The sequence below is a fragment of the Callithrix jacchus genome, chromosome 19, assembly GCF_049354715.1.
Source record: "Callithrix jacchus isolate 240 chromosome 19, calJac240_pri, whole genome shotgun sequence".
NCBI lineage: Eukaryota > Metazoa > Chordata > Mammalia > Primates > Cebidae > Callithrix > Callithrix jacchus.
Window position 1 is genome coordinate 15324689 of NC_133520.1, and position 23900 is coordinate 15348588.

The window sequence follows — 23900 nt, forward strand, 5'->3', positions numbered from 1 at the left end:
CACTTGGCCTCTAAAATAGAACTGGACTGGGGGCCAAGTTTGCATGATACAACAAATTGAAGAGTTTATCACTTTATCATTTTGTCTACTTGATAGCGGATGACCTATTTGATAAACACATATATTATTTTTATCGTTCAATCTGGCTAGAAAAAGTCCCAGATAATCTGTCAATTGCATGCGTTTTTCAAAGTCTGAACACGGTGGAAGTGTTGTATGGCTAGTATTAGAGTCAACTGAATCACCCCAGTGAGGATTGACTTTGGGGAATGTCAGGCAAAAGTTCTCATCCTGAATTTGTAATGTATACCTTTTTATATTATTTTAAGCTTTCAACCAGGTAAGTATTATACAAGTCAAAATAAAATAAAAACTAATAGTCCCTGCATCTTGATGTCCCCAAATATCTCCCACTGCCAGTTAGCCAGTGAAAGGGGCAGCCTGGTGGTGGAGGGAGGCAGGCCTTTCGGTATTGCCTTTCCTGTCTTCCTGATACCCCCACGAATGGAATCAGTCTACAAAGTCATGTATTTATTGATGGTTTGTCATGTATGAGGCACTGTGTTGTGCACTAATTTGTTATGGGAGGTTCTTCTGGAGATCACAGTGTTGCAGGAGGCAGTGTCCATAAGACAAGGCAGAATGTGATATGTGCTAGAGACAAGGTCTATGTGACTGTAAGAAATGAAGCAATCACATCCAGCCCGAAAATCAGAAGTTGGAGCCCTCCTGAGGACGGGGCCCTTGAGTTAGATACAGAAGGGAGGTAGGATTTTGGTTAGTGATGGGTTAAAGAGGATTTCCAGTGTAAAAGCTAATATAGGGGGAAGAACATGAGGTGGAAGTGGAATCACAGGCTGGTCTGGATTGTCTTGAGCTAACCTGAAGTGCAAAGGAGATTGTGATCAGAAGGACAGACTGGGCCGGGGGCCAGAGGGAGTGAAATTCCAAGGGACTTGATTTGGAAGGCACTGGTGGGTCACTGAAAACTTTTGTCTATGGAGATGCTGATTACTTTATAAGTCCTCCTTCGCTTCTACTGAACACACTGTCTCAAACGTCTTTGCTGGAAAAGTCTGAATTTATCATTAAGAAACTGTTTCTTTAAAAATTGGACCATTCCCCCTCCAAATGGAAACATGTTTATGAAGGATAAACCAACCAGGGTTGGGGAGAACTGAAAAGGCTGAGAATGAAAGAGTTTCCTCAAATGAACAGTGGCAGATATGTTGGAGTGTGTTGTTGGGAGGTTTAATTCTTCACGGTTTGCTTGGCTGTCAGAACGCTTCGAATATTTATTTGTGGACATACATGGTGATCATCCTTAAGACAAAAAGTCTCATGGCAGGTCCCTAGGTGCTCTCGTTCAGAGCAGATGTTGCAATCAGAGCTGGGCTTTCAGTTCTCACCTCTGATATGTTATTAATTGCGTTAAGAAGCATCTCCACCAATCTTCATGTTTTAAAAACAACTTACCAGGGGAATATTGGAGGAAAGAAGTTGCAGTAGACAAACTTAACTAATTTATGGATCATCAAGGTGGAGCCATCTTCTTGTTGATGCAATCACCCATAGTTCATTTGATAATCGAAGTAGACAAATTCAATTCAACAGGGGAATAAAAAAAAGAGAGATGCACTTACCAGATCACTAATATGGATCGGCTCTGTGGGGCTATCAGGTTCAAAAAACTTTAAACTTTATTTTCCTGTTGGGAAATGGTACAGAAGTGATAAAAGTAGAGTGGGCATCCCAAAGACTGTGTCTTCATTAGAAAACAGTAGAACTCATCAACTTGTGGATCCTGAGCTGGGAAAAAGTTTTCTCTCAATGGGAAAAGAAGTCTTCTTTTCCCACTTCTCATCGCAGTGAGATCTCCTCTCTAGCATCCCCAACGTGGGGCCATCTCACCTCTCCTTGAACTCTTCCACAGGCTCGAGTTTGTACATTCCAACTTGCTGTTTGGGCTTTGTTGGACATAACCTACGTCTGGATGGCAGGGTGAAAATTGGATAAACAGCCACACTGACTCAGGGGAGTTTTTTTATGCAAACATCTGTTTCTTGAATTTGGCCATGGTAAGACCTAAGGGAAGGGGGAATACCAATTGATGAAATAAGATCGAGAAGATACTGCTTCATTTTTTTCTTCTGTTTCAGGAGTATAAATCCTGCCTTCTCTCAGCCTTACAGAGGAAGAAAACCCTTTCCAAGTTTCCTCTGATACTGGGTTTATGCCCAATTCTAGTTTAGGTGAGATCATGTGGATGCTTTTTTTGGTGCTTTGCTGCACTATAAATATAACCTGTTTTGAAAGAAACCTTATATATGCATATAAAAATATAAACTGAGAGTAAAGATGAGTAGGACAACCAACACATATTGAATGAGCACTCATATGCCCAGCACACACTGAGTATAGAAGAATGAATCTTTGCACTTAAGAAATTAAAGTTTTGACAGAGAAACTGATAAGTGAGAAAGAACAATAAATGACAACCTATGCTTTGGTATTAAATTGGGAGGTGGGAGGTACTGATATTGATAGTTGTCATTATTTATAACAGGAGAAGACAAGGTGGACTGCTGACATCGGAGAAGACTTTGCACAGGAAGAGTTTGAATTAATGCAGGAAATAAGGTGCTGAGAAGCTCGAGCAGGCAGAGCCTAGGAAAGAGGCATTTCTAGTGGGGGAACTGCACAAGCTGGCAACAGGAGTTACTTAGTCTACGTATTGTCTATTTGCTGAGAATTCATCATATGGGGGCATTTTTATCCCCATTTACAAATAGGCAAATGAAAGTTGGTAATAGGTAATTTACAATGACGACAACAGTAGCAATCGTGGCTAATCTTCATTCAGCACTGACTCTGGTCCAGGAACTGCTCTAGTCTTTTTAACTATTCTACGTTATTTAAGCCCCACAATAACCCCACCAGGTTGGTATTATTCTTATATCATATTTAGCATGAAGAAACGGAAGCACGGAGGAAAAAATAAGCAACTAGTCTACTGTCTCACAGGCAGTAAGTGGACAATCTGGGATGAAACCCAGGCCTCTCCAGGTCCAAAGCCGATTCTCTATGGTAATGAACAACCACGGAGAGTGGAAGTGTAGTGAGCAAAATGGCACTCACCTTGCAGGAGGAACGAGGCTCCAAGGTGGGAGGAGGTGTGCACTTGAGAGGCGAGGAGAGGTAGACAGGCGTTCTTCTCATTCTCCAGCTTTTGTTTCAACTTGTGAGAGCCCATGATGAACTTAAAATGCAAGTCTGAATACCAAAATTCAGGGTATGTGAACCATTTCAAGACATCACTATGACATAAAATATGCCTCAAACTCCTTCAGAAAAGAGGGGCACTCATCAGAGTGTTGGACTCAAGATTTAGCAATCCCAGCCTTGCCCCAGGGCCAGGACTGCTGGAGAAGAGCGATACAAAAGCAGAGAGATGCCAGTTCACCTCTGTGCATCTTCTTCTCCTGTGAAGTACCTGTTATTAACTTTAAAATATTCCTTAGTTCTCTGGTTTTACCTTCTCCACAGGATTTGATCCCTGGTACTCAGTTACAACATAGGATCATGTGGGTCCTCTTTGTATCTCGCGGTAGAACAACGAACCAACCTAACTGGAAAAGTTATACGATATCAGGTTGGTACTCAGGCCACGTGGAAAGAAGAGAAAGTAATGACTTCAGAGCGCATTCAGACTAGACTTTCCCTATTAAAATGCCATCATCGTACAGATACCAAATTGCTAAACTCTCATCATTAGTGATGCATTTCTTTGGGTTTCTTCCTATAAGAAAGCCGATACATCTTCTGCTTAAAGGGCATCTAATCCAGTGATTTTAAACATAGAGTTTTGGCAGAAGAATTAATTTCTCTCAAGTGAATCCTTACATGGAATCTCAGCGTATAAGATAAAAGATGAACAAGTCTGAGGCAATCTGGTGCCAGTATAGGGAGAGTTCCTCCTGCCAGCTTCGTGTTTGCCTAGTCCTGTACACCAGCTCCTGAGGCATTCCACAGAATTTGGGGGCTGTAGAATTTCATATGAAATTTTGCATGCCTCTCATTTAGGTCACAAGTAACAGGATGCTTGCAGATAATGGAATAACCAATGGCTTAATCAAATAAGGTTTCATTTTTTTCTCAGAAAAATACAAATCTGAAGGTGGTGGGCTGCTACTCTTGTCTCATTGGTTCAGAGACCTCAGAGCCAATGTCTTTGTAATTTTCTTACTTTTTGCCTCATGATCTAAAGAAGGCTGCTTCAGCTCCAGCCATCACTTCTTTGCTCAGGGAAAGAAGTTGGAAGGGCAGTGCCAGCCATATCTGTCTACCAAAATCAAGAACATAAAGACTTCCCTGAAAAATTCCTATTGGCTTCTGCTTAGGTCTTGTTGGCCTGAACTATGTCACATAGTCATCCCAAGGTCAAAGGATTTTGAGAAAACAAATACTTAGCTATATTTCACTTCAAAAAATATTGAGGTTCTATTCTCAAGGAAGAATATAGGTAGGGCTGTTGAATAGGCCACTATCTGTGTAACCTGGTTGTTCTTTTCATGAAGGAATACATCACATTTTAAAGTTTTCATGGTAGAAATTACACATAAAACTCATTTATACTAGGAAACTAGTGACTTTTAATGGGAGCAAGAGAGTAGAGATTCCTGTCGTTTGTAGAAATGGTGCTGAAAGAGACAAAGGTGTAAAGAAAATGACAGTAAAACGTGAAAGATAAATTACTGACAATTCATAGGGTTTTCATGCAGTTTTGACTGTGTGCACCTAAATGCATCTGCTAAGATATCAGGTTTTCTGGAACAATGAACCTATATGCGGCTTTGTTTAAAAAGAAAGGGTTGTCTCAAGTGTAAGTGGTACAGCTTATTTAACAAAATATATTCACTTGGTAATTCAGAAAACTGATTTGTTGAAGCAAAATTGAACTTAACAGATACATAATAAAATAGAGGTAAAAGTTAACACAGTAAAAAGTGTCCCAGTTGCACATGTGTGTGCACACACATACACGTGCACACACACTCAGCTGTAAGGGTAAGAACCAGCGCAGGGTGTCTGCTCTATCAATGCCTTCACTACAAAGTGTATTCTGCTTGTGTGTCTGTCTCTCCTGTTTCTTGAGCAGACAGTCGGGGGACAGTTCATCATGTCTGTCTCTGGGTACAGTTATGAAACATTTTCAGTGCAGAGCATGAATGAGTGGGGACTTGTGCTGAAAGAACAAAAAGAAATTATTAATCATGTTTCCCTTTGTATATTTACTGTTTGCTTCTGAAGAGGGTATTAGTCCACTAAGAGCTGCATAATTAGGAGACATGCCAGATGGGTAATCAATGTGATTTTAAATTTTTATAAAGAGAACAGAGTTGTAGCTTGAGTTTTTTTTTCCAGAAGGTCCTTCAGTTTCATGCAGTTAAAAACAAATATCTTGCCTTAGAGGGTTACTGTCTTCCATGCAATGAGGAGGAATATGTTCTTTAGTCCCCCTTCTATGTTTAAAAAACTGGCCTGTTGGAACAGAGGAGCTGAATGGGCCTACCAGATGGAAGAGAAAAGCTAACCACAGCAGAGACGGGAGCTGGGGCTCCCAGTGAGGAACTGCTGGGAGCTTTATTTAATCATAATCATCACTACAAAAAGACAAACCATAAATTCCACTTTTCTTGTTGAGATTTAATTGTTCTCACCATTCTCAGGCTAGCAGGAAATCTAAATGAAGTGCTTTCTGAACTTGTATTAAAACAAACTGGGTAAAATATTCAGCCAAAGGGGTTGCTGATTGGGGATGGTGGCTGAAGTCACCAGAGGTTCTGAGGGCAGTGTTTTCGAAACTATGGGTCCTGACACATTAGTGAGCTATGAAATCAATTAAGAGGGTTCTGACCACAGATAATCTCTTAGACAAATAGAGCTGCATAGAATAGAGTAAAATAGAATTTAAAAAAACCTAAGTCACATATGGCAATAATAGGTATTATTTCAGAACATTTGTTTCAATAATATATGTATATTTCTATACACGTCATATATTTACATATGATTACAAACAATCAAAAAATTTGAAAAACACTGCCGTAGTGTTGTGCGCGAGACGGCAGCTACTCTTTAGCTCACATTAATTAGAACGAGGTGTGAGGGAAGGGAGATCTGAGGGGGGCCGCAGTGAGACTGAGACCAGTGGGAAGAGGAAGAGGAGGGAGATGGAGAGTCGATGAGCTCTTCCCTTCCCTTTTAAACACATCATGGCTCCTGACACGTTTAAGTGCAGGTGTGTATATCTTCATTATTTTACATAGATATTCTTCCGCATAAAGTTTGGAAATGTTTGCCAGGTTCCTCATTCGAAAACATCATTTGGAATTTGATTAGGGTTGCATTATATTTATAAAAACAGTTTGGGGAGAAGTGACATCTTTACTGAGTCGAATCTTCCCATCCAATTGTGCAGACTAGTCCTACACTCCTCCCCTTGCTCTGTGTCCCTTAACTCTGTTGATACTATTTTTTTGTGAAAGCTTTCCATGTTTTACTCTTGCTAAGATGATGCCTGTGTGTTTAGCATGTTTTGATTCTATTGTTTCTTTCCTTTTTTCTGTTTGGGCTCCTTTTTCTCCAGGTGTATCAAGCTCTCAGGCTCACCGAACCTCAACTCAGTAAAGCTGAAGATTCAACTCAGGAAAGATGTCGATTCTCCCCAAATTATTTTTATAAATGTCATGCAATCCCCATCAAATTCCAAATGATATTTTTGAGTGAGGAACTTGGCAAAACATTTCTAAACTCCATGTGGAAGAATATCTATGTGAAAATAATGAACTTGTGAGCCGGGTGCTGGTACTGTGAGCCTGAAACTGAGAGCTTGGTATACCTGGAGAAAAGGATCTCTTCCATGAGATCCCGCTCACGGTGTTCCTCTGTGCCGAAAGCCTCTCCTGCATTTCTTGAGGGATGTTTGTGCAGTTTTTACTGCTGCTCGGCCATTCTCCTAGGCAAGTCTGTCTCTCTAGGGGACTTCCACAGCAGCCTCCTGACTGGTCTCCCAGTGCTTCCTCTCATCTGCCTTCCATCCCCCCTGTAGCCACTGGGGTGATCTCTAAAACATAAAGCGGATGATGTCTCTTCCTTCCCTAAGACACGATGGCTTCAAGAATCCAAACATATTTCAAAACCCACAGAGCTTCCTGTGATCAGGTTCCTGCTCACCTCTGTGACCCCATTTCCTGAACTTGTCCTTGCCATTCAGAGACTTCACCCACACTGGCTTTCTTTCGGCCCCTCAGCATTCCAAGCCTGTCCTGTCTTTTGGCTGGTGGCTTTTCCTAGGATGCTCCTGCTCCAGATGCTTACATGACTAGCTCCTCCTTGTTATGTGGACACTGGCTGCATTTTTAATTTAATTTTGATTTTGAGAGGCCTTTCCTGATCCTCAATATAAAATGGCACTCTTCATACATCTAGTCACCACCCATCAACTACCTTTTAATAGGCCTTATAGTGTCGGGTATTTTCTTATTTCTTCTCTATTATCTATGTCCCTCTCCCTGACCTCCCAACACACATTAGAATGTAGATGAGAGACTTTGTCTTGATGACCGTGATTTCCCCAGTCCTATGTAAGCACGAAATAAATGTGTGATGCATTCCTGGATAGTCTCAGCGAACGAGGTGCTGTGCCAAATACAGAGTGCAGAAAACAGTCCTGTTTCAGAAAGCCTGCACCCCGAAGGCAGAGGTGCTGTGAAAATGACCTCAGTTTTAGGACATTATTTTGGGGGGGGCATGTGTATGTTTCGTGTGTGTGTAAGAAGGGCTCTATGGAAGGGAGCCCTTTAGAAATTAACTTTTAAGAATATATTTTAACAGTTAGCGATACCTCTTAAGAATACCTTCATTGTTAGGAATATATTTTAATTTGATTTTCCAATGTCTTTTGAAGACTTTGCTCTAGGTAAACTAGGCATTTTAGAGCGATACCTAGATGAATAATCTCCATCCTTGAAGGAGAATGCTTTTAGTGAGACAAGGAGACTTACAAAAACATAGCAAGGCAATGGACTGGAACAGTGCCAGAGAGGATGCTTCTGTGTGGGCCAGTTTTGGGGCACTGGAGTTAAGGCTCTACTTGTTCCAGCATTGTGGTGAACATTCTTTGCTTTTTCATAAGACACCATGGTCAGGCGTGGTGGCTCATACCTGTCATCCCACCGCTTTGGGAGGCTAAGGCAGGTGGATTGCTTGAGCTCAGGAATTTGAGATCAGCCTGGGCAACCTGGCAGAAGCCTGTCTCTACAAAAAATATGAAAAATTAGCTGGGTGCATTGCCTATAGTCCCAGCTACTTGAGAGGCTGAGGTGGGAGGATCACCTAAGCCTGGGAGGTTGAGGCTGCAGTGAGCCGTAATTGTGCCACTGCACTCCAGCCTAGACAATAATAGAGTGAGACCTCATTCTAACTACTATAATAATATAATTCCTCCTGTTGTAATGAGGGTCTAATACCAGACTCATTGAAGACTGTATTATCTCCTGGGGCTCTGGGTTTCCATGAGTACAGTTTCTGATCCTGGCCCACAGTAGCACCTCTTGAGTACATTTCAAGATGATGGCCACGAAGGCCGGATAGGGAGGCCAGCTGAGTTTCCACCACAAAGGGAAAAAGTGGTCACGCCTTGGCCTCTCTTGTCCACAATTCCCCACTGGGGTTCTGTGAATCTAAAACACGACTCCGGACTCTGTGGGTTTAGCCCTCCCTCTTCTCTTCAGCATCCCCTGAAGCTTGTCCATCGAAGGCTGGAGAGCTGCTTCCCCACATGGGTCTTCTGGGGTGTGGGCAGGGTCTGGGGCCTCTTGTTTCCACCTTTTTCTCTCCCTGCTCCCGTACTCTCATACTTCTCCTTACTATTCTGCCAGGCTGCAGCTAAGTTAGGAGTCTACGGGAAGCCCTAAGTTTGTAGCAGTCTGTACCAGGTCACTCTAGGCCAACACTCCAGGCCTAATTTCCACTAGACTGTGTTTATTCTTTTAAAAACCTACCTCAAAAGTTGTCACTAGAAAAAAAAATCACTCTAATGCATTCATGTTAAAGAGATGAATATTATGCTTTTTCTAAGTACTGCTTTTTAATAAATTACTCATGAAATGAGTTTCTGAGTCAGTGTTTAAGCCATGGCCATCTTTCTTTAGCCTTTCTCTTTACTCGTTATGACCCAGAGCCAGCCTTGACAATATGCTGGTGGCAACCTAGAACATAAGCAGAGGAGTATACAGGATGGTCTGGGGGAAATGGGCTCCATGACTCAGGTAGGTCTAGAAAGAACAATTCAGTGGTACAACAGCAGGTGTTAAGGTGTGGATCAAATCCTCCCAGTCAAGCTGGCTTTTGATAGTCGCTCAAGAATCTATCCAAGGATGGCTGATGAATGTGGTTAAATTTAGGGGGTAAAGAGGAAAGATATAGGCCCTAGAAAGAGATGAGCAAGTATGAGGTGGACTCTTACGGCCCCAGTCAATGGATTGGGTTGAGCATGTAGCTTCTGGTCCCAGAACAGGAGTCCTCAACAGGCAAAGCAAATAGAATTAAGGCTTCTGCCCCTTCAGGTTACGGTCAGGCAGATCCCAATCCCAAGGCGAAGCCAACCCAGTAGGTGGGTTCACTATAATTTCAGAGCTACTCAAACTCCAGTATCTTGCTCACTCAAGGTGAGACCCAGATGATTTTTGACTACGAAGAAGATCTGGAAGTGATACCACAGACCGAATTCATGGGTCTGAGTTACAGTACGCAGAGCCTAAGAGAGTACGTAGGTCGAGTTTAAGTCCACTAGATAAAGAAACTACTGCTTCCTGGCGTTCAGGAATAGGTGGGCTGGAGCCTGCATGTAGAGACCATTAAAGATCCAGCTGCGAGGACCCGGTGCAGAGGAAGCCAGATGGGGCTGACACGGTCTTGGCCCATGCTCACGCTAAGACTGCCTTTGGAGCTGAACTTAATCAACTTCTTATTGCATATCTCCTTTGGTCCGCATATTCAACTGATTCTTTAATTCCCTTAATTTTCATAACAACCCCATGAGGATAGCTGATGATTTCAATCTTAGAGATAAGAAGACAGAGACTATTAATTTATATAAATAAATTATTAGATTATTATGAGAACAATAATTATTATAACGCAAAGGCAAATCTTTATGATTCCATAGGATAAGGCTATGTTAGTTTCTTCCTGCTATTGTGACAAATGACCACAAATTTAGTGGCTTAAAACAATGTATATTTATTCTCTTATAGTTTGAGACAGTAGAAGTCCAAAATCAAGGTGTCTGCAGGGATAGCTCCTTCTGGAGACTTCAAGGGAGAATTCATTGCCTGGACTTTTGGTGCTTTTAGAGGACACCTGCATTACTTGGCTTCTGGCTCCTTCCTTACATCCTTCCAACCTCTTCCTTCCATTGCCACAGCTCCTATTACTGACTCTTATCCCCCAGTCTTCCCCTGATAAGGACCTTGTGATTAGACTGTGTCAACCTTGATAACCTCCCCATCTCAAGATCTTTAGCTTAATCACATCTGTAAAGTCCCTTTTTTGTGTGGCTGACATCTTCACAGTTTCTGGGGATTAGGACATCAACATTTTTTAAGCAGGATGAGATTATTCTGCCTACCAACAGAGAGAATGAAGGGAAGTGCTTGAAGGTGGGCAGACAGAAGGGAGAATCTTAACTTTCTCTGAGGCTGGTGTGGAGCAGGAGCCCACCAGCATGTAGGAACTTCAGTGGAGGATGGCTGCAGGAAACTGGTCCTCAGCAGGGAGGGACCACCAGCAGGAGGACCTCTGAGCTGCCGGGAGCAGCAGAGACTGAGACATTTGGCAGGACCCACCGTCAGCAGCAGCATCTTGTAGCTAAAGAAATAGCCATAAAGGTGGTGACCATCCTGCAGACATGCTGGCTTCCCTTCTGGCTTTCTGAGAACAGATAAACCAGGATTTTTGTATGACCCCAGAGAGTAGAGGAAGGGGTCCCCCAAATGACTAAAACAGAGTATCTAGTCAGGCTGACCGGTGGGGCTGAAATAAGATTCAATATCTTTTCAAGAAGTTTTTGTTAAAGAATGTGGCATTGGACCTTATTATTGTCATTTAAAAGCCATGCCTCTTGGAGTTACAAACTTTTCACCATTGCCACCGAAGGTGGAAGGGTGAGTAAGGGCCCAGAACAAAGGGTTTCCTGACAATATTCTCGAAGCAGTCTTTATCCCAGGATTAGCCATGAAGGGGCATCGCCCTTCCAAATGCTCCTTACCGGAGGGCTAAACCTGGGCAAAACTACCTGCTTGTGAGTGAAGCTCCTTCAGTGGCAGATATCATCAGAATAAAAATAACCACATTAATAAGTTTATCCATCATGGGGGATGAAAAGGTGGTAGGGTATTCCCAAGAGGAAAATTAATTTCTTTTTATAATCTGCTGTAGTTTATTTCACATATTCGTGACCTGCCCAGTATGTTCTTTCTTTATGATGAGCCATAAAAATGACAAAATACATTAGCCAAGTTCTTCCTTTCTGCTAAAATGACCATATTCAAAAATAATAACAGAGACTTGTATCAGCGATGCAAAAGATGCATGAGGTAATTGGGGCTTAATTTGTACACAAACTGTCAAGGCAGTTTTCCTCACGGCCTGCATCTTCTGAATTCATTAGTCTCTAATTACGGCCAGTGGGGACCAGCAGTTAGAAGGTTAAAGAGGTTCTGACAGGCCTAATCATTGCTCAGGAAGCTGAAAATGTATGCAAAGTCTCGGCAGATGGGGTGAGAGCGGCTTCTGCCAAGTGATAACTGTTATTCCTTTGCACCTCCAAAGCTGTCATCCTAATAGGCACATTTTAAATTTATTAATGCTCTAGTTACAATGCATACACAGTCTCGAATGGTATGGCATTCTGAGTATATAAACTGAGCAATTAACACATATTACCTGGTAATGGTAAAATTATTTGTTGCCTGTTTGACTTTTTTCGGGAGACGGGGTGTCTTCTATTGCAGTAAGAATTGTCCCAGGAAAAGCTTCCCTTTGTTAAGCCAGAATCAGAGCTCCCTTGGAGATAAATTTCTCTCTTTACTTGGATACAACAAACCAATCTGAATGTCTTGGTTTGTGCTTTCTGCACCCTGTCCCGTTAGTCCCCAGTTTCTGACCTCTCATGCTAGAATCTGGTTGTTAAAAACAATTCCAGTAACATGCTTGGCCGGACTTTTGGGAAAAGGCAGAGCACTCCAGGCTTTTATGATATGACCCTTTAAAGTGAGAAGAAACCCAGGCTCATATTTCTCATTGATGTTTTTTTACTAAGTCATGAAAGCGAAGGTATGCATGTACTTTCCAACTGGCAATTCCACAGTCATCAATATCTTATCCTTTCTTCGTGGCCTCCCTGACTTTAATCCTGATTGCTTTAACACTAACTAATCACCAGCAAGAGGTGCTTTCCTGTGACTGTAGCCATGACATGGGAAGGGCCTTTAATTAAATGCAGCACTTAGTGCAACAATTGTTTGCATGTAGGAGGCTACAGAAATGGAGACAGCTGGAATGGATAGTCCCTAAATTGTAGGCTTCGTGGGGACTACAAGATTCATAAGCAGTCCTAATAGCATGATAAGGTGTTAATCTCAGCAACAGAGCAATTATCTGCCCAGTGACTGACTGCCACTCTCTGCACCCACTAGCCCGTTGCAGCTAATTGATTTACACTGTATAGAAGTAATATAACAACAACAACAAATGTCTTGGAGACTTTATGTTAATTAAAAACTGTGATTACATTTCCCTACTAGGTGATCTGTTTGAAATTTTTATACCACATAGGAAAGATATCAAACTATTAGGTCATAAGTTTTCTTTGCCAGGGACCAAATAACCCATCCATTGTGGTTCCTTCAGTGGCTGCAAGAATAGCCCTGGTTTATTAATGAATATGAGCTGTGTGACTTGGGGCAAGTGTCTTTTTCTCTCTGAGCTTCAGTTTTACCGTCCTGAATGTAAGGGGTTGGCCTAGACAACTTCTCTAAAATCTTTTTCAGTTCTGAAAGTCCATAATTTTATGAATTCCAATGCCATGTAGCCAGAAGACGATTATACAATTGAGCCGTAGCCCAGCTAGTTAGGAACAGGTCAGGTCTTTCATCTTCCACGTCTCATTCTCAACTTGGAAGTTTAATCCGGTTTCTGATCGTTCTGTTTATTTATAACTTTTTTAAAAACGTGTGCACAGTGGACTTTTCCGGCCCCCTTGCTGTATTCTTGCTGTATGAGCTATCCATTCATTTCCAGAGATTTAGAAAAACTGTTTTCAGCATCGCTTAATGGGAAATCCAGTGAAGAGAGTCTAGACATGTCCTGCAGTGGGTGTCAGCTTACTTGGTGTGATGTGGCACTGTGGGGAGAAGGGACATCTCTGGGCTGCATGAACTGTAAGTCTGCGGGGTCTGCTCAGTGGCCTCACCTAAGCGTGTGAGTGTGGACCCCACTCTGTCACTCTAGTTGGCCCTCTGGCCTCATCTGGCTTTCGGTTCCCTGTCTACAGAGCGAAAGCGCTGGGCTGAATGCTCTCTAAAGTCTATTTCATCAACAGTGTTTGATGACTCGGATCCATTCTGAGAAAAAGGAATTTCCTCAGAATTAGAGCTTTTCAAGCCAAATGGAATTTAGAAGAAACAGCAGGTAGAGAGAGAAAGAGGAAGCCTGGAAACCCTTTATAAGGAGAAAAGTTTGCATGGAAACCTTCCTCATTTTATGGATGACAGGTCATGTGGGGAGCACAATTTATACTCTAGTAAAAATAAAAATATCGATTAAGATGATTAGCTGAAGTTAAAAAAGATGACCTTGGACTCTGCCATCCATGTAGAACTCTAGGGGCTGCATTCCTTCCTTCTGGTGCCTCATCCGACTTGCTTAAGCCCTGCTAGAATTGGTGCTGTAGCTGGCTCATCTTGGACAGTGAAGGAAAGAGATCATTGACCCTCCCCGGGAATGCTCCCATCATGTTAAGGCTATCCATTTTGTAGATGATGATTGCTGAAGAATGGATCATACATCAGAAATCCTGGAAGGCTTGTTATATAAAATGTAAGCATGGGAGCCAACTTCGTTTTTAAAAAGTTGATCTTGATGCCCAACTGAAGTTGAAAAACCACAGTTCTAGAAAGCAGAGAGCCAGGCTGCCTAATGTTCTTCCCTCTAAGAAGAGTGGTCTTCACTGTCTGCTCTGTCTGGCTGACTCACAGCCCTCTATGGGGAGGGTGGAGTTCCTAGCATGGAGGAACTGCCCAGGAGCAAGACCACAGCCGTGAGCTAGAAGTCAAGGTTATTGCGGGCAAGCCCAGTTCGCCTAGAGACCCCACCCATCCTCCAGCATGAAACAGAACCCGGCTTATTGGATCCTGGTGGGTTTTCTTGGTCTGAGCCATTTTTACCCAGAGCCTTTGCTGTGAAGCTTCAGAGGACTTCAACTGTGGGGGTCCAATAACGTGGGAATCCAAGAAAAACCATGCCCTGCTCTCCGCGTTCAAGCTTACTCTGCTTTACCCACATCCATGCAGTGACACACATGCAAAAGGCCCCTAGTCATTGCAGTTCCTTGGAACTGTGACAACCTCAGAGTTACTCAAGCCCAGTGTTAATCTTAGGAGAAAAGAAAATTAAGACTCTGTGGAGTGGAAATCTATTAGGATCATTTCCAGACTCACTTTAGGAGAATGACTACTAGAAGCAGCATAGTGTAGCGATGTGATAGGCCCTGAACCCAGTCTGCCTCAAAATCCTTTCGTGAAATCTTGGTTCTGTTTCCTGTCCGTGGATCCATGGGTAAGATGCTTAACTTTTCTATGCCTCTGTTTCCTTATTATAGGTAGAGAATAATGGTACTTCCCTCCCAGGGTTGTTCTGAGGATCGAAAGAGTTAATAAAGGTACAGTTGTTAGAACTGTGCTCAGCAGACAGCAGCCGCTCATTAAATGTCAGCCGTGGTTGCTTCTGGTAATCTGTGAGCAGGCCCTGACCTTCAAAGGGGCCCACTCTTGGTTTAATGCCCTGATTTTGCCATCTTAAAATTCTTAGTATTGATAATTTGTAAATAAGGACCCCACATTTCCATTTTGCACTGGACCCCGCACATGATATAGCCGGTTCTGTCTACAAGATTGTTGTGGCTAAAATCTCAAGTCTATGTAGTGTTGAAACTAAAGTGACCAACCTGGGCATTATCTTATGGAGAAAGACCAGATTTTCTCTAAACAAAATTTGAGCTAAGGTAAATAGTTTATGCACATTTGCAGGGAGCCAGTGATTACTTGTTCACAGTGATACAATTCAGTGATAAATAATAGTGTACGTTTTCATTTGTGCTTCAAAGGTTTAGTATTACCTGACGTCTGTACTTGTCAACATTGAAATGAACAGTAGTCAGTCTTAAACTTAAAAATATTTCTATTACGACTCTAAATTTCCTGCATTAGTTTCTAGGTTTTTTAAGTATAGGTTTGTCTTTTTTCTCCTAAAGATGGAGACAACATAGTATCAGTTTTCTGCATTCTCTAAAGTGCCTGTCATAGTCCCTGGTGATAGTCATTACTTAGCAAATCATTTTGAAGATGACCAGTAATGTGATCATGTGTCATTGATCTCATGAGTGATGGTGGACATATCTGAGTAATAATGAAATTAATATATAATCAGCCCCTTCCCTCAGTATACATTTTTATTGTTTTCAGTTCATGGGCTTTGACTGAAATTTAAAAGCTAGATGATGTGGAAGACTCTATGCTTATTTTGTGGAAATTGCTAGCAATCATTCCATGATGCCCAAAGGATTTTTCCCAATAATATCCCACTGTAGGCCTTTATTAAATTCCAAAATATTAGAACTATATGGGACCATAGAAATCATTTTCTCAGCCTGATTTTGTAGATGAGGAGACTGAGACCCACAAAGGTTGTGATTTCTGAAAGTCTCGAAGTTCATCTGTGCTTGGCAAGGGGTTCACCAGCATCCTAGGTTGTTTGACAGGGGATGATCCATGTGGTGGGGCCAAGTCTGGGGCATAGATGAGTCATTCCAGTGTGGGTAACCCATCAATAAGGAGCTGGTCACCATTGGCTGGGATTAACCACCTTGTAGGACCACAAAAAGAATACCTCAGTCCCAACTCAACTTTCTTCTAGCACTGGGTTCATCCTGTGCTTCTTCAGGTGAGGGCAGAGGCTTGAGATTTCTTACACTGATATTTTCTCTCTCCCTGCTCCCTACCTCTTTCTTTTTATCTCACTTTCTCTGGAAAAACTGCACTGCAAGTGTGCCTTTAAATCTTTCTGTATCCACATTTAGACCAGCAGCTTTTGCACATAAAGTTTGAGTATTGGCAGTCTTTGTTTCTAGTTTGAGTATTTTCTGTCTAGCTGTGAGGAGACCCTGGGGGTACTCCTGAAAGCATTTGGTGCATCCAAGAGCAAGGTGGGGTAGATGTGAAGCACGGTAATTGATACTTCAGAGCCTTAACTGTAACTTATGGGTCTTGCTTCCCCAGATGCCCTGTAACTCCTTTTGAAATTGCTTCCATTTATCTTTTGGCTTGCTCTCTTACTTAGAGAGACAACCCTCCCTCTCCCCCACTCTTTCTTCTCTGGCCTGGCTCTGCCAGTGAGGAGGCAAAAGGCTGCTGGGAGCAATACCCATGTGCCTTGTCAGCTATTCCTGTGCCAGAAGCAGCAGCCTCTAGGCAGCCCATTGGTCCCACTGCCAGGATCACAGGAGGCAGGCATCAATGCATGTGTTAGTCCATGTTCACACTGCTGATAAAGACATACCTGACACTGGATAACTTATACAGGAAAAAGGGATTTAATGGACTTATAGTTCCACGTGGCTTGAGAGGCCTCACAATCATGGCAGAAGGCAAGAAGGAGCAAGTCATGTCTTACATGTATAGCAGCAGGCAAAGAGCCTGTGCAGGGAAATCCCCTCTTATAGAACCAACAGATCTCATGAGACTTATTCACTATCATGAGAACAGCACAAGGAAGACTTGCTCCCATGATTCAGTTGCCTCCCACTAAGTCCCTCCCGCAACATGTGGGAATTCACGATGAGATTTGGGTGGGGACACAGCCAAACCATATTAACGTATGAGCCTGAGGGTTCTTTGTTCTTGGCAGTGCAGACAATGTGATTTTTTTGTTTTTAGAAAGGCTTTTTCTTTAGGTGTTACCTGTCAGGTGAGGGGGTTGAGAACCCAGGGCACCAGGACTCCTCTTTACCAGATGGAGTTGAGTTAACAAGAGAGGGTGAGGGAGAGGGAATTGCTACATGGATTCTGGTTGTTCACCTGAAGATGCAATGCAAACACATGCCCTTCAACTGCTGGGAAAGAGGGCCAGCTCTGAGGGATGCGGAGCACACTTAGAGGGCACCTGAGGGAAAAGAGCCTACTGTGTCACTGCCTTGGTCACACTTTGGGTGGAAGCACATTGCCTTAGTAGATTTGGGAACCTAGGGTCTTTCTCCCAACAATATAGGAGGCCCTTAATGTTCATTGTGTTTGTCTTTATGGGATTTTCAGCGCTTTGGGCAATCTGGACAGGAGGACAGTAGGACAGTGAGACTTTCTATCGATAGCATCACTAGAGACCTTATCCAAAACTAAAAACCTCAGAAACATTCGTCCTCTTCTCTTACTGGCTGCGTAAACTTGGAAAGTTACTTCGTCCCTTTTGTGCCTCAGTTTCCTCATCTGAATGTGGAGATCAAGTCTGCATCTGCTATATAAGATTATTAAGCCATCCTAATGAGACAACATATGTTAAAACTTTAGAACAGTGCTTGGTTCATTGCAAGATCTGATTGAAAGTTTGTGATTATTTTTATCATTATTGGTGTGATGTGGTGGTGTGTGTGTGCTTGTGTGGTTATGATAGTGAACACCAAGGATTTCATGGTCACTGCATGAAGAATAAGAACATTTTTTGTTGTTTGTTTTTGAGACAGAGTCTCACACTGTCACCTGGGCCGGTGTGCAGTGGCACAATCTTGGCTCACTGCAGCCTCCACCTCCCAGGTTCAAGTAGTTCTCCTGCCTCAGCCTCCTGAGTAGCTAGGATTACAGGCACCCACCACCACGCCTGGCTAATTTTTTGTATTTTTTTTTTTTTTTTAGTAGAAAGAGGGTTTCACTAAGTTGGCCAGGCTGGTCTCAAACTCCTGACCTCATGATTTGTCCACTTCGGCCTCCCAAGGGAGAAGTGACCTCTTTGGGATCCTCCATCCTGTTGGACAAAGGAGGTAGTAGTTATCAAATTTAAGGAAGTATTCTAAAAACCACAAACTCACGTTGCAGCACAGTCCTAATCCCACATCATTATTGGGCTGCCGACTCAACGTTCTTCTGGTTCAAGGTTCTGAAGCATCACGTGTCTATTGAGCACCCACAGGATACAGAGCTGGGGCCCTGGCACACTCATTCATCAATTCATTCATTCACTTAAGCATTTGCTGGGCATCTATTATGTGCCAGGCACCAGGAAAGGGCACTGGCAGAGACAACAATATTTGCCCTCAGAGAACTTAGGCTCTGGTTGGTAGGTAGCTAATAAACACATAAACGAGTCATTCTGTAATACGCTATCATATTACAGAATGTGATCAGCATATGAAATAAGGCAGGATAAAGGGGTAAGTATTATTGATAATGGGTTGGTCTATGAAAGTCTTTCAGAGGAGATGATACTGAGCAGACTTGAATGAGTGGAGTGAGAGTGTCAGAGGCAGAGGAGGTGGGAGGTAGCAAGGCTTTGATTTACAGCTGAGTGAAGAAGGCAAAGGAGATGAAGATTAGAGATATGGGCAGGGGCTGGGAAATAGGCAGGGTAAGGATTTTAGATTTTATTCTGAGCATTATGGGAAGACATTGGAGTATTGCGGCTGGAGAGAATGGTGATGTGTGCTTCAGAGTGAGCACTCTGACTGCTGTACCGATAGTAGGTTATAGAAGGTTGTAGACGCAGAAGCAGAAACCAGTTAGGATGTTATTACACTAACATAGGCAACAACCCCAGGAAACTTGGCCTAGGATGATAAGAGCAAAGATCTGACAAGTGAGGTTAGAGCTAAAAGAACTTAACTTCTGTAACATGTCAGGGAAAGAGAAGCAGCCAGGATGACTATTAGGTTTTTGATTTGAGCAACCAGAGAAGTGGGGTTGTCCTTAACTGAGATGGGGAAGATTGGGAGACAAGCAAACTTTGCAGGGAAGTCTAGAGTCCTACTCTGAACTGCTTTGGTTCATCTGGACATACCTATTAGACAGCTGAGTGGAGGTGTCTAAATAGGCAGCTGGATAAGAGTCTGAAGGGAACATCATGCACTGGGGCCTGTCTGGGGGCTGGTGGGAGATAGGGGAGGGATAGCATTAGGAGAAATACCGAATGTAGATGATGGATTGATGGGTGCAGCAAACCACCAAGGCACATGTACACCTATGTAACAAACCTGCACGTTCTGCACATGTACCCCAGAACTTAAAGTATAATTGTAATATTAAAAAAAAAAGATTTGGGAGTTATCGTAAATAGGTTTAGGTAGGACCATTGAACTTGCCATTTTTTTACAGGTGAAAAAGATTGATCATCAAATGTTTCTTATGATTCAACCTGATATTTAAATCCATGAAGGAGAGAGATGACAAAGGCAGGTAAATCGATAGAGAAGAGGTCCCAGGTCTGCGCCCTGCGTTACTCGAACTGTTAGAGGTTAGGAAGAAGACCTGGCAAAAGAACGTGCGGAGATGTTGGAAGAAAACCAGCAGCTGTGGTCGCTGGAAATCGAAAGAAGGAAAGGCCTCCAGAAGGACAAAGTGTACAGTGCGTCAGAGGCTCCTGAGCAATCAGAGGACGGCATAAAAGGGGTCACAGGACACTGGTACCCGGATCACCCAGTGACATTCTTTAATCATGAGAAACTGTCAGACCAACAGGGGCACTTTCTGCACCAGCAGTTCTTCAGTGCCCAAAGGCAACCTTGATGGTCTAATTTTGGAGGATGGCGATTCATTGACAGCACTCCCCAAATGATATACATGAAAACTAATAAAACCCCCAGCCAAGGCAACCTCTCCCAGCTCCTTGCTTTGAGTGAAGTGAGTAAACTCCGCTTCTGCCAACTCCTGTCTTGTCGGAAGCTACATTTCCCCAGCAATGTCACATAAGCATTTCTTGATCCTGGTCATTTCTCCTCTTGGGAGATGAGTCATAAAGAAAACGAGATCTGTGTGCCCTGGTGACTATGTATGCAAGAGTCTGCTGCCCTAGAGGGAACAGCTGGAAATAAGTAGGTGGTGAAGGGGGGAAAAAACCGTGGAAAGGCATCTTTGCAGGGGATCAAGGCAACAGAGTGATCGGTTATGTTACTTGGACATGTGAGAGAAGGGGCTTATAAAAATGGATATAGGAGGAGGGAAAGTAAGGACTAAAACATGAAGCCAATCTTGAATATTTTCACATAACAAGAAGCAGATTTACAGGGAAATGTGTGATTTTTCCACATTTTTTGCCCCAGGTTAGCAGGGGTAGCACAAAGAGCCTTATTGTGGAGCTGGGCTTTGGATAAAAGATTAACAGCAGTCCTTTCTCTCCAGTGTCTCCTTCCTTCTGGGCTTGCCTTGGGGGAAAAGGAGGGCTGGCATGGATGTGCCCGTAGCCCTCACCCTGAACACTCTTTCACGGCTCTCTGTTGTTCATTCATTGCTTATTCATTTCTCAGGCATGGACTGAGCATACTATGTGCACTGACCTGGCATTGGATGGACACAGAGATGGAAAAGGCACAGGGAGCAGGTGACAGAGACAAATCAAGGTCATGGAGAACAGCTGAGTGGGACAGAAGATGAAGGCAGGGGACGGGGTTCTAGAGAAAGTGAGAGCAGAGCTGACCTGGGTGCCTCAGCTGTTACTGCTGAAGCCTCTTTTCCTTGGAGTATGCCTTCTGCTCTTGCGTCACCTTAGAAACTTAGATCAGAGAGGATAGTTACACCCTGGATATGTTGTAGTAGGAGGGGACAAATGCGTTTGGAGACAGAAATGCTTGGGCAGCAGGTGTTTTGGGGGGATGAGACTTTCCGGGTCTCTCAATTCACACTATGTAGGTAGTTCACTGCACAACTTAAATAAGAGACAACTCTCCGGAGTGGTTGGCTGTCACCCAAAAATGTGTTTTGGACCTCAGATTTCCAAAGGAAGGGCTGAAGTGTGACTTGCCTGACATCAAGCACTGATGCCCACCTGCCCCTGCCCTATCAGTTTCCGCACCTGAAATGCTGGGGGCACTCTCTCAGAACCTGCTCCCTGAGATGTCAAAATATAGCCACGAGTGTTTCTGGGCCTTCTCCAATCTGAAATTGTTTGGTGTGTGTGTGTGTGGCGGAGGTGGCCTGGTTGAAGTTCAGATTTCTAGAGGCTCTCTGAAAAAGCTCAGGCCACCAGCTGCAGGCCAGCCTGGGGATAGTCCTGGCCGATAGAGTCACTTCATACCTTACCCGAACTTTTTGCCAAATTCAAAGTGTGTGTATGTGTGGAGTGGGGGGTTCCCACCACTGACAGTCTGTAGGTCATTCACTTAGCTCAATTTGTCTTACTTTCTTCTGAAATTTCTTCTTTCTTGTTTTTCCCCAGGAGAAACCTGTAGAAGCAATCCTAGGGCAGCCTCTGGGTCAGTTTTCCCTAATAAGAAGCCAGAGCTCCTCTTTACCCAGACGTCAGACCCATGGAGACAGCCTGGGATCCTGGGATGCCCTCCCGCTCAGAGATGTCCCCATTGTCCGAGGAAAATGGAGGCTGACTAGGAAGAAGCTGTCTGTGGCCGGGGATGGGTCTACACATTCTAGTCCATCTCAGTACTGTCTGCTATTGATTTTTCGTGCAGATCACATTAATTTAAAGCCAGTTCTCAAGAAGCACCACCCTGTCCCCGACATATCCACCAGTTGGGCCCCTTTCCTGCCATTAATCAGTGTCTGCTAATTAGAGAACAAACTCCTGTTTGTCCAAACCGTTGCCAAGACCCCCACCGCAAGGCAGTTAAATGAGGATAAATGAGTCCATCTTATTAAAAAGTGACTTAAATTTATCAAATTCTATTTATGTTTCTTTTACATCCCAATTTTCTATAGAGTTAGTGGTTCCAAATGATAAGGTCTCAAGCCCATAGTAATTTATCCTTTGAGTAACACAAGCTTGGCGGTATTTTGGTAATATTCATGACAACAGCAGCAGTGGTGCTAACAAGGACTGATGTCACCAGAGCACCTTCTATGTCCAAGCATGGTGCACCACACTTCCCATGCATTATCTCATTTAATTTTCACAAAAGCTCGCAGAGGTAAATATTATTGTCTTCCTCTGCACATAAGGAAACAAATGTTCGGAAAGATTAAGTCAACTCACTGAGATGCTGCAGGTGCTCTTTCACAGGCCCCTGCTGCCGTCTCACTGAACTATTGACATCAGAAAAACCTGGGGACCTTGCTAACCTTCAGATTCCTGGGCCGCATCTTGGATGCAGGGAGTCAGACTTCCGGGGAGTGTGGCCCCGGAATTCGCATTTTTAAACACATTCCCCAGGAGACTTGTAGGCACACTAAAGTTGGGGAACTCATGATCTCTGGCTTTCATGATGTTTTAAATGCACTACATAAATCCAGTAGCAAAAGAGTTTGGCTTTGGGAAGGGAGTGTGTGGTGAACCCTGAAAGCTGAATGGACTTCCTTCCTGTGGAGGGGCAGTGGGAAAAATTGGAGGCAGAGAGGTGTGTTGCAGTCCTTGATGGAGCTTATGTGAGTTATTTAATCTCTCAGTCTCTAGTTTTTCATCTGTAAACCAGGAAGGATACTTTTATTTCCAGGTGGTTGTGAAGTGTGGAAGAGATGAGAGTAGAATAAAATTTTAAAAAGTTGAACTCAACACTCAACAAATGTACGTGATATTAATCCTGAATTTGCACAATGCCAGGCACCTGGTATGGGTACGGAGGAGGCAAAGGGAGAAGCAAGCACTCCTAGGGACTGGTTATCTCGAATACCTGTCCACATTTCTCAAAAGGGGCCATTTCTTCTTTAACTCAAAGGAGTTTATTATTTTTAAGCCAGGGAGGCATGCTTTCTCTCTGCTGCTGGTACTCCCAGCCCAAGCTGCTTCTTGCGGGACCGAGGTGGGACTTTTGCCTCAGTTTCGTCCATCTGTGCAGGAAAGAGAGAAATGCCTGCACCTCCATGGGTTACCCCCTCTGTCGGAACCACCTCCTTAAGCCAGAATGATTGAATGTTCTCTGTGTGCCAGAATTATTATTTCATTTGATTCTCACAACAATGCCATGAAGTCTATACAGACATATATTGGAAATACAGTGGATTTGTCCAGACCACCGCAATAAAGCTAATATCGCAATAAAACAGGTCCCACGAATGTTTTGGATTAGGTTTGGGTTTAAGGGAATGTTGTGGCTGGTTTGCTCTTTTATCCAGACCACTAACACTTTCTCCCTATCAGCAATAGGGCTGTTTCGCTTTCTTATCATTCTTGTGTTCACTGGAGTAGCACTTTTAATTTCCTTCAAGAACTTTTCCTTTGCATTCGTAACTTGGCTAACCGTTTGGCAAAAGAGGCATGCCCAGCTTTTGGCCTATCTCAGCTTTTGACTTGCCTTCCTCACTGAGCTTAATCATCTCTAGCCTTGGGTTTAAAGTGGAAAATGTGTGACTCTTCCTTTCACTTGAACACTTGGAAGCCATTGTAGGGTTATTAATTGGTCTAATTCAATATTA

General features: G+C 43.2%; 1 protein-coding gene across 9 annotated transcripts in view; it reads left to right on the top strand.

Annotated features, from left to right (window-relative positions):
• Positions 1-23900, top strand: part of LOC144580317 (uncharacterized) — a 179715-nt gene that overhangs the window by 149764 nt on the left and 6051 nt on the right. For 3 of the 9 annotated variants that reach the window (XR_013529606.1, XR_013529607.1, XR_013529604.1), the window contains 2 exons: positions 19698-20222; positions 21754-23528. The exons of 1 other annotated variant lie outside the window; for it this stretch is intronic. Coding sequence is in view for 2 of the 8 variants with exons in the window: in XM_078356402.1 (XP_078212528.1) it covers positions 21754-21923 (170 nt within the window). In the remaining 6 variants the exon portion in view is untranslated. Of the gene's footprint in view, positions 1-19697; positions 20223-21753; positions 23529-23900 lie in introns of those variants that run through there. 5 more of the 9 variants (XR_013529601.1, XR_013529605.1, XR_013529602.1 and 2 more) reach the window with 3 other exon arrangements.